The sequence below is a fragment of the Peromyscus maniculatus genome, chromosome 2 (genome assembly GCF_049852395.1).
Source record: "Peromyscus maniculatus bairdii isolate BWxNUB_F1_BW_parent chromosome 2, HU_Pman_BW_mat_3.1, whole genome shotgun sequence".
Classification (NCBI taxonomy): domain Eukaryota; kingdom Metazoa; phylum Chordata; class Mammalia; order Rodentia; family Cricetidae; genus Peromyscus; species Peromyscus maniculatus.
This window is the reverse complement of record NC_134853.1, coordinates 50,602,163-50,612,846: the sequence shown is the minus strand read 5'-3', so window position 1 is coordinate 50,612,846 and position 10,684 is coordinate 50,602,163. Positions and strand designations below refer to the sequence as shown.

Here is a 10,684-nt window from a genome sequence, read left to right as displayed (position 1 = left end):
GGGATGATAGTCTGTCCCCTTGTGCATAGGTGACCATATAATCATTCTACTGTGTCCCCACTAATCCTCCCCTGTTAACATGATATCATCTATATTAATGGCAGTATGTAATGAGAACAGAGAGGTTCCAAACCACCATGCTTACTTATGACAGTAGGATGCTATTGCTATCTCTGAGACAATATCTATGGTGGCCATTGTATTACCTCCCAAGAGAAGACAAAGTGGTTCTGTCTGTTTGTGAGGGAATGTGGAGAGGGGCATCAGTTAAGTTCAGACAGCACTTACAGAACCAAGAGAATGATTTTTTTCTACTACTCTAGTAATGTATCTAGTAGGTATTGCAGCACGAATAGGAGATACCAACACATCTCCCTACAGTCAAAGTCATTCTCAAATTTCCATCCTGCTTTTTGACTGGGCTATGGCAGGCATGGTGGGCGGGTGGCAAATCCTAGCATGCATTGTAATTCTTATATGGGCACTCCCATCACAGCATGTCACCTGAAAACTTGTATTGTCTGGCATTTATTACCTGTTCAGATGCAGGGAGGTTAACAGGGTCCCACTTTTCTTCTGCCTTTCCTGCCTGAATTTTGGGTTAAAATCACCCCCACATTACTCTGTAGGGTCTTCCCTAATAGAGTAGTTGTCTTTGGTACATTTTTGGAGACTCAGGAGATTGGTAACAAATGTGTAAGCTGGGAGGTACATTGCTGCCTAGATAAAAGCATCTGTCCAGGGCCCTGGAGAGCATTCTGAGTGGTAGCTCATCAGTATATATTTAGCACATTTATCTATCAGATCTTATACTGGAAGGGCCAGTAAATAGCGAGTCCACTATGAGGCCTCTGATTGCTCCCTACAGCCTTCACTCACAGGAGTGGAGCAGGGAACCCATTCCAACAGTTGGCAATGCTGGAGGGGGGTAATCCCTCACCTTCCCCCTGAGGAGCAGCAGGAAGCAAAGGTTGTTCTGGCTTGACCTCCTTGCACAGGGCTGCCAAGGTTCTACTTGCTTGTAAGCACATCATCCCACCTGGGCTTTCTTGGACCAGCCCTCTTCTATTCAGTATGCTTGTTCCTGCATCTCTTTGGTGGGAAGGTGCACCCAGTCCCAACCAGACTTAGTCTCGGGTTAGCAATGGCCTTGACTACATTCTAAGAAATCTTGCCCACCAGCTGGGCTAAGGAGGAAGAGAAAGGAACTTAAGGGGCATTTGATAGTTTTTTTCTTTCTGGGCACTTAAACAAGAAAAAGAAAATCTGATTTATTCTGTGGAGTGCCCATTTCCCACAGAATACCTTGGGCTTTGTCAGTGATTTTCTATGGGGAAAGGGACAGCTGTTCTGGTGAATCGGTCTCATTTAGACATGACTCTCATATCCAGGAAAATCCACTCTAAGAAAATGATTTCCCAGGATCTGGCAGGCATTATATGTACAACTAGATGAGGGTTTAAATGAACAGTACCATTGCTCACTTTTCCAGCATTATTTTCCAACAGAGAAATGTCACTCCTTCCCATGTCCCAGACTCACCATCCAGGCAAATCCACTCACAAAGCAGCTGGTTCCAAGTTTTTGTAACATTTAGAAATTCTGCAGTGGTCCTGATTTCTGACATAGGAGGCACTCTTCACTCTCCTGAATATTCTGTGCCTTTTCCTTGTACTGAATTAACAGAGAGGTAAAAAAAAAAAAAAAAAAAAAAAAAAAAAAAAAGCAAGTGTCATAGGAAAGTGTCTTCACTCCTCTCAAGGTTCCTAATGTTTAACATTCCATTCTGATTATGATTGCTCAAAACTGAATGCTCAAACTTGTTTTCTCTTGCTTTTCTAACCCCCTCAGTGAAACCAAGTGAGCAAGGGTCTCTAGATTGGCATTTCTGGCAGGGAAGACCCTGAGATGAGACAGGTCAGAAGGTTGATATATTTTAGACACATAGCTTTTTCCAAGCTGTAACTGTAGCTAAAAATCTTTATATTCTTGTCTGCAGCTAAATGGATATCAGCAGCCACCTGAACTGCCCATTGCAACACCAATCTCCCCGCAATAGCAAGATGCCAGCCTTCCTTACGTCAGTGGGATAAGAGGTATTCAACAAACTGCTGCCCCAAAAAATACAGCAATTTGGGGACGTGCCCATACTCACTCACAAGTAGGCCATGGAGCATCCAATACACAAGCCACACTTCCTTCATGGAGTCAGATGACAGGATTTCTCCTTTCCTCATTTCCTATTGACTGGCTCACTGACTGTTTTGGAACAACTGTCTTGGTATATGAGAATGAGTGCCATAGTGTTACATAACAAGAAACAAACCCAGGACCAACAAGGTGGCTCTCCAAGTAAAGGCATTGATGACCATACCTGACATGTGAGTTCAAACCCTGGGACCTACATGGTGGAAGGAATCAACTCACCTGCTGCCCTCTTACCTCTGGCATGTGTCCCCACAAACACGAAACACACACACACACACACACACACACACACACACAAAAAACTATTTTTTTTTAAAGATTGCAGTTTATTGGGGACTTACTGACAAAAGCAGTCCTGATAACATCAAGAGTCGGTGGAGCTCATGACAGAAGACACAAAGACAGAAGAAGCCTATAAAAGTAGTCAGAGCAAAAGTGACTTCATCCAAGCCAGAACATAGCTGGTTTACCTTAAGCTAGTATCAGATAGACCTGTTCCTTCATGCTGGGTTCTAGTCAAGGTTCTAGTCATAGAGGTCAGCCATTACAGGGAAAAATCAGTGTTATTCTGGGCAGTTATGGCAACATATGGCTATGGTCAGGTCAAGCTGAATCCATGACAAGTTCTACTGTTAACACTAACCAGTGGCTAACCAGATGGGGAGACAGTGCATGGTATTCATCCCCAAAAGTTTCTGTATTAAATAGCTATTTAGCATATACAGATTCAGATCAAAGAAAAGGATAAAGGCATTGAGTAAATATAGAAAGCAGGATATCCATTTCTGAGTATTTAAAGACCGACACAAACATGCTGCTCTTTCTGGGTGATGATGAGGCACTAATAGTGATGCACTGGAGCTAAGGAGAGTACTTGGGAGGCTGATGCAGGTGGATTGAGGAATTTGAGACCACCTTGGCCTACACAGTAAGACATGGCCTTAAAATGACATCCCCACAAAAAAATAAAAGGTAGAGCTGTTACATCAAGTACCCAGATGGCTTTGCAATCTTGTCTCTGTGGTTGGGTGAGCATACTTGAGTTTATCTATGTGCCTGTTGACACTAAGTGGTAGGTACTCGCAATAGCTGTCCTTAAGTTTGGATATCTTTATGTTAGACTTTTGCCAAAACCATCCCCTCCTCTTCCCCAAGTTTGGATAACCTATCTCTTTATGGTAGAATATTACCAAACCCACTGCAGGCTTCTTAATGAACAGCTTTTCTCAGCTCCTCTTCACTAACCCCAAACCTGGGCATTCTTTTCTTCTCTCCTCCTTATTCAGTTCCCTTCCTTCAAACTCAGTTCCCCATTCCTCACCTTTCACAATAAAATTACCCAAATACTGCCTGCCCCAGTACCAGCATACATTACAGTCACTGGCCATTTTTAGAACATCCCTGATCTATAATCCAACCTCTCAGCGACCTCAATTATGAAAACCAAGTCTCTCACAATAGAGAGGGCTTAGACATCCGTTAGCCCAAACTTCCACAAAGGACTTTCATATAAGCACGCATCTGAGTAGTCTTGGCCTTTTATGCCCAAGCAACCTGCATATCATTTCACATAATTCTCACAACCTCCAAAAAGGCAATCCAGGGTAATAGTCAGTACAAAATATTCTATTTAATTTTCAACATTCCCTAATCTCTGAAGTTACTGAAGTTGCCCAGGATACAACTTTCCCAGGAAAACATTAACTTCATGTCTGTGATAAATGTTAAATAAATTAATACATGTAAAGCACCTAGATTAGCGCCTGGTACATAAACCGCTCTTCAAACATTTGCAATTGCTGGCTTTAGAGTCGAGGACAATTCAGACATAGTTAGTAATAGAACTGGAATCTAAATTCCGTTATCCCAAACGTGAAATCCACGCAACTCCTGTGACATGAAGTAAAAAGCACAACAGGCTAAAGTTTAAAATGGAAGTATTTTATTGTGATTCCATATAATAGAAACCATATTACATCTGCCTAACCACACAGCAAAAATGAGTCAAAAGTAGCAGTACTAGTGATTCAAGTATTCATCTGAATGAAAAGAGGATGGTTTTAACTGATTGAGTTTTCAAATGTAATTTTGCATTGATTAGAATTAGTGTGTTCTCTTAAACTTCTGTACTGAACAACAAATGACTAGATATAGTTTATTCACTGGTACTAGATTTGAAAAAAGCTTACAAACTTCACTTTCACTTCCTGTCTTTGCTGTTACACTTGCCTCATTCTATCACCACACTGAATTCCTCTCATCTTCCACATCATTTCCAGGGGAATCTTGAGGGAAACTAATCTGTCTTCCCTTGAAAGCATATGGACAATCCCAATGCCCCCAACTCCATTCCATCCTTTTGAAATGTGTTTCTTTTTGGCATAATAGAACAAAATACTATTCGGATTTTAAAATCTAAATTCTGGCTCCTTGTACCATAAACTACAAACAATTCAGTCACATGTGTTTTAGACATCTACCTTAACTACAAGAATTTGTATTTGCTTGGTCCTTTGTCATTTATTGTCACCACTGTCCTGGAACTCATACAAGGCGCATTATACTTTTATAGCAACTAATTACAGAGAGGCCAAACAATACAGCCAAGAACCCACAGGTATAACATGCCATATTACCTCATCTGAGATTCTGTTACTGGAGTGTGTTATGCTCCCGAGTTTATGTGAATGAACTGGTAATTTCCCATGTCCTTCACGGACTGTATTTTTATTTTTGCTTGTTACATTTTCTCCTAGAATGAAAACAGGCATAAACATCTGACCATGTAATTCGGATCCTTCTAACGGTTCCTTACATATTACTAAGTTAGAAGCTATTTGTTCCAATAGTTCTAAGTACTGCCCATCTCTTCAAAAGTTACCTCTTTCTATTTGTCAAGAGAGACTGCTGACCTGTTACAGAAAGTTATTTTCTACTTAAAACCAATTCAAAACATAAAAATTCTCTAGTGGTAATAAATATTTTTCTGCTTTTGTACTCAGTTTTCTCTCTTGCTAAGAATCTCTTTCCCTAACAAATGCCACTCTTACAGAAGTCAGGAGGGCTCTTGCTTCAGTGTCTCCTACAAAGAACAAACAGTCCAAAGCTGGAAAGTGAGACTTAATATTAAATGATTTGGGCCACAGGACCAATTTAAAAGCTCGTGTGTCTAAAATGACACATAACCTCTCTTACTTGTAATTAATTTATACATGGGGTTAGCCATGCTGACATATACCAAGGAACTACACATACATAGATTTAAAAAAAATATATCCTATGAGCAATCCTGAAGGGGTCAAAGAGCACTCAAAGTAGGGGCATTCAGTTCACAGTAACTTGTATAATTTAATACACTAAAACAAGGACAGAGAGCTTGGGAGTACATATAGGATGTTGTTTTACGATTTTCTTCATTTTGACGGTATTGCTTTCCTGTCTTCAGGAGGGAAGATTTTGACTTCAAAAGTAACAAAATATTTCAGAAGGGAATTTACATCTTTCAGTTCTAAATAGTACTCTTGGGCAATTTTCTCAGCAGTCCACGTTTCTGGAGAAAGTTTATGATTATTGAGAAGTGTCAATGCTTCTACAACAGAAATTTTGCCTTTGGGAATGTCCATGACATTCTTGTCCAAGTGATGTCCGATGGGAAGTCTGAATTCCTTCGGTTTTTGCTGTAGTTCACCATCTTTTACCTAGTACCAAAAAAAAGGGCTTTAGGATAAAAGATTTACATCTCCCATGAGTCTGAAGTCTACACTGTTTCTTTTCAAATAAATTCATACACACTTCCTCAAACTGTATTTTCTCACTGTAGTTCTCTTTTCCTAACTATAGCTTACTCTAAGAAATGCTCTGTAAAATTGTAACTGAATGCATGTCATGTACTCACCTCCACTGAGCATTATTAATCTCAAAATGTGAGATACAAATGTTCTAAAATCTAAAACTTCTGAACTCCACCATAATGCCCCAAGTAGAAAATTTCACATCTAACTTCCGTGATGATCAGCAGTCAAAATGCAAGTACACTAAGAATAACCCCTCAACTTGCCTTCAGGCTTTGTAAGTTGTATATGACATATAAATGAATTTCATGATTAAAATTGGAAACTACCACAAAGATGCTTCGTAATGTACATACAAATATTTTAAAGTCAGATCTGTACAACTTCTGGTCCTAAGCAGCTCGGGTAAGGAAACCTCAGCTTGTATCTTAAATGAATGAGAGTTGATTAAGGTGGCCCTGTTTCAGAAGAGCGGCATCCTAACAATGCTGTAATAGCTTACTTGAAAACTTTTCCATCCTTCTCTCACTGATGAACTGTTACCTCGATGTCAGATGAAACCAACCTTTTCTTCTCCCAGTTGCCCTGGTCAGTCTTATCACAGCTCATCACCTAAGCCGGTCCAAGCATTCCCTTTCTCTTTTCATTTTCAACTGCACCTGCCAACACACCTCTTGGCCGACATATAAAATTGTATCTTCACTACCTTTTTAAAACTTGCCAACCCAAAGCCTCTGTAAATTCTCCTGTAACTAGAGTTAAAGCTGAAATGATAAATCCGCCCTAATGGCCCCAGCTGCTTTGTTCAGAGGCACTCTTCAGAAGTCACTTGAACTAACTACAGCAGCTCACCATACCTGACTCAAACTGTCGACTCTAATGCACAAATCTACCTCGAACTGCCAAGGCCCTGCCCCTCAGCTTCCTTGCTATGTATTCCCCAGTTTTCCATCCATACTTCCAGGTTTCTTCCATTTTCCTAGTGGCTCTTGTCCCCTCTGCTGCTCATTAAGTTCCAACTACATTTCCTTTGTCATGTATGCCGGGCTGGCCTTGAATTTCTGGATCTTCACTCACTCCCTACCTCACATTTTGGCCCACATGTAACGATATCAAAATCTGTGGCTCCAAACCAAGACCTTTCTTTGGGTATTTAAGCCCCAAATCCCTAACGGGCATCGCTACTTGGACCTGTATACACCTCAACTTCAGAGTGTCTAATACTGAACCTACCAATCTACCTGCTTCCAAGTCCATGTTTAAAACTCTGTACCTAATCTTGATACCATTCTCTAATCCTCTGTACCACTAAACCACCCTAGACCATGCCAGGGCCATGTGAAGGAACTATTAAAAGACATCTAGCAGGTTTCTTCTAACTAGATAATTTTGTTTCCTCCTAACTCACTCTCAAATCTAACAGCACTTTTTCCCCACATTAAACTCTTCAATGACTCTCCAAAGCCGTTCTGATATGACTATATCTGCTTGGCATGCACTTTCATGATCCAGCTGTAATCCAAATCCTTCACTTTCCCCTAGCCACGTACGCTCTAACCAGTCTCCAGACCACCACCCATTCCACTTTCATATTCCCACCTGAGACTCCCACTGTGGGTACCTTTGACTCCCTAAACCTCAAAGTATCTCTCATCTTCCAAAGCCAGCAGATCCACCTCCACTCCATACATACCAGATTTTTCTTTTCCCTTCAGCATTTTGTATTAAAAAAAAAATTTTTGATGAAATTGAACATCCTCTCTTCATTTAGTAGAAAGGCAGAGAATTACAAATTCCACATAGAGATACAAAAAAAAAAAAAAAAAATTAAGAAAAAAAAACTGAAAAACTAATTCCTAGCAGAAATAATAACTAGCAATATAGGGTTAGCTACAAAATAAAAATCACTCATTTTCCAATATATTTAAATTAGGGGATGAAATTTCTACTTAATGGAAACAATTTTCCACTCTTCCTCAAAGACTCAACAATTAAAGGATGTTAATCTTTTTCTAGTTAACCTATGAATCCTAATCTAACTACAGTCCAATCTAAACAAGGCTTACTAAAGACACTGACAGTGTGATTCCAAGTTCATTTAGAGAAGAAGAGACAAGGAGCTTTTTAGGTCTTAACAGTAACCAGGATGTATTACAGAGCCCTATTAAATGAGGCAGTAAGCGTCTAGTGGTAAGGAGCAAAAGCAAATAGCACCACTAAGTCTATAAAGAGAAGAAGGGAAAGGAATTAGTAAATAAATTACACAGTTAGGTGACTGGCATATATTTGAAGAGGTTAAACTGATCTCTTCTACTAAACTCTTATACTAAACACCAAGTAAATATCTTTACAGAAAATCACAAAAACACATGCTCAGCATAAATGAGAAATAGTATTTCTAAGTACTGCTCAGTGTTAGCTTAAAAATAACATACTATCGCCCTGAATCAATGCATCTTTAAGTGAGAATCTGGTGATTACTAAATCCTACAGTCACTATTAAATTATGGGTATTATATAAGTAACTGTAATTTGTAGTCTTTTGCCTACTATTTAGCAGTACAAAATATTTTAGAATGCAAAAAACTTTGAAAGATGTGGTTGGCACTTCTCCATCACTTAATCTAACTCTGTACCTTAACCACGATTGTCGTCTCCCTGATTCCAATTTCAATTCACACTCCAGGCCCAGGTTTAAATGTCACTTCCTCCGGCAGTCCCTACTCCCCCGGGGCCTGGAAGAACACTGCAGTTGTATAGCTGCTCATTCACTTAATGTCGGTGGCCCACAGTATCCCAGGCCTCAGAGAGTAAGACCACGGGCGGTTCTGACCACTACACATAAACACTTATGCCTGACATATGTGCCATGCCTACCATTCCAGCATATCATATGAACTGACATATAATATTTACATATCCTGTCCGGATACACCCGTAAAGACACAAACATGTCCCCACAAACGCCTAAACAGAAGCTGTCGTTAAGGTAAGATCACCTCAACCTATAGACATGAAAAGGGCTCTGAAGCCATCTTTTGTCACTCAGCTGACACTAAAGTTCCTTAACCAACCCTACAACTTCTGCGATCAACCTTTCACACCGGTGCATTTAATCAATCCCTGCTGGCATTCCCTAGTATCCAGTGAGCCAGGCCCTGCGCTCAGTGGCTGTGCTCCCCACTGGCACTTCCTCCCTCCTCCCCCCCCACACACACACACTTTGCACTGTCACCCGGCTGCCCCGTTCTTCTTGATCACTTCCTCAGACCTCCAACATGAACCGCTGGCTTAATAACGCATACGTTACCGGCAAGGAGGACACCGGGTCTTTGGAATCGACATAGACGTCTTTTAGTAACAACAGCAGCTCGTTATCTTTTCTAGAAACTTCTTCTTTGATTTCTGGATGCTCTAAGGAAAGAAAAGAAGGCCATCGTTTTTATTTTTTTTTTTTTTAAAGGAAATCGTCTCGAAACCCGTAAACGCGTAGGACGATTTTAAACTTTTTCAAAAGAAAGAATCCTCTGGACAGCCAGGAGAGGGGGCACCCGGCGAGGCCAGGGGGGCGCGCGCGGCCCCGAGCGCCGGGACTGCCAGGCGCCGCCACCGCGCCCGCGGGGACGACCTCAATGTCACGGGAGGCCCGGGAGGGGCGGCACTCACGGCTCAGCTGCTCGCGCAGGAGGCTGCGGGTGGACGGGTGCTTGGGCGCCGTGGAGGGCTTCATCCTGCTGAGCTCCCGCTCCGCCCGGTTCTCCAGGTTGAAGTTCCTGAAGGCGCGGGACACGCGAGCCCCCATCTCTACATCGCGAGGCCCGCGGCTCCCCGCGCACGTGGGGGCGGCGCTGGCGCCGGCGCGGGTGACCTCTGTGCGCACGGAGCATGCGCGCGCCCGGGGTCAGGCGGCGGGAAGCCGCTGAGGGCGCGCTCGTCGCCCCCTGGCGGCCCGGAGGACGCACGCTGGGTGCCGCAGCCGCCGCCGCCGCCGCCGGCCTGCCGCGGGGGCGCCTGCGCGGACCCGACGCGTGTCGGCGTTGTCAGGGACGCTCGCGGTGAGGGAGCCAGCCGCGCGGCTGCAGCAGCCCACGGGACCGCACGGTTGCAAAATTCCGGGTTGAGAAAGTCTAGGGCGGAGATCTTGCAACCCTTTCAAAGGGCAGGGCAGAGGGGCAAGGTTCTGAACTTACCTGCCGCTGCTTTTGAGAAACGAAAATGAGGAATCTTTGTTCGCAGCCGCTTTTCCACTTTGACAGCTCTAATTGTCCTGTTTCTTGCCTATGCACTCCAGTTTTTTGTTTTGTTTCCTTCTTCCACTGTCTTTACACCCATTTTCCGGTCACATTGTTCCTAATGCTATGAATTTTAAGCTTTCTCTTCTTTCCACTAATTTGACCTATTCCTCCATGAGCACCGATGCTCTTCTCGGTCCCATTCCTCTGCTCTGCTGCCTCTCTCAGTCTGAGTAATCTTGATTGAGCCTGGTGTAACTTGTGCTTTAATGGTGTATTTGGAAAAAATAAACATATTCTTTCTTCCCTTCCCCTCCTCTCCCACTACCCCTTCATTTCTTTCTTCCTTTTCATTTCTGAATGGATTCCTCTCATACAGATTTTATTTAAGATTATTTAGAAATAGTGAAATTGACCCATAAAGAAATACTGTGATTGACCCATAAGTTTTTT

General features: G+C 42.4%; 1 protein-coding gene across 1 annotated transcript; it reads right to left on the bottom strand.

Annotated features, from left to right (window-relative positions):
- Nucleotides 1–4,128: 4,128 nt before the first annotated feature.
- Nucleotides 4,129–9,921, bottom strand: Ndufaf4 (NADH:ubiquinone oxidoreductase complex assembly factor 4). The gene is made up of 3 exons (XM_006979248.4): nt 9,666–9,921; nt 9,310–9,413; nt 4,129–5,906 (listed from the first exon to the last, which is right to left on the bottom strand). The coding sequence occupies exons 1-3, from the start codon at nt 9,799–9,801 to the stop codon at nt 5,622–5,624; spliced, it is 525 nt and encodes a 174-aa protein (XP_006979310.1). The 5' UTR covers nt 9,802–9,921; the 3' UTR covers nt 4,129–5,621.
- Nucleotides 9,922–10,684: the final 763 nt, after the last annotated feature.

Excerpts from the sequence above, each read along its gene's own strand:
- Ndufaf4 (XM_006979248.4), bottom strand. The coding sequence starts at position 9,801 with ATGGGGGCTCGCGTGTCCCGCGCCTTCAGGAACTTCAACCTGGAGAAC. Across the intron at positions 9,414-9,665 it reads CCTGCGCGAGCAGCTGAGCC|AGCATCCAGAAATCAAAGAA; the intron begins GTGAGTGCCGCC and ends TTCTTTCCTTAG. Across the intron at positions 5,907-9,309 it reads ACCCGGTGTCCTCCTTGCCG|GTAAAAGATGGTGAACTACA; the intron begins GTAACGTATGCG and ends TTTTGGTACTAG.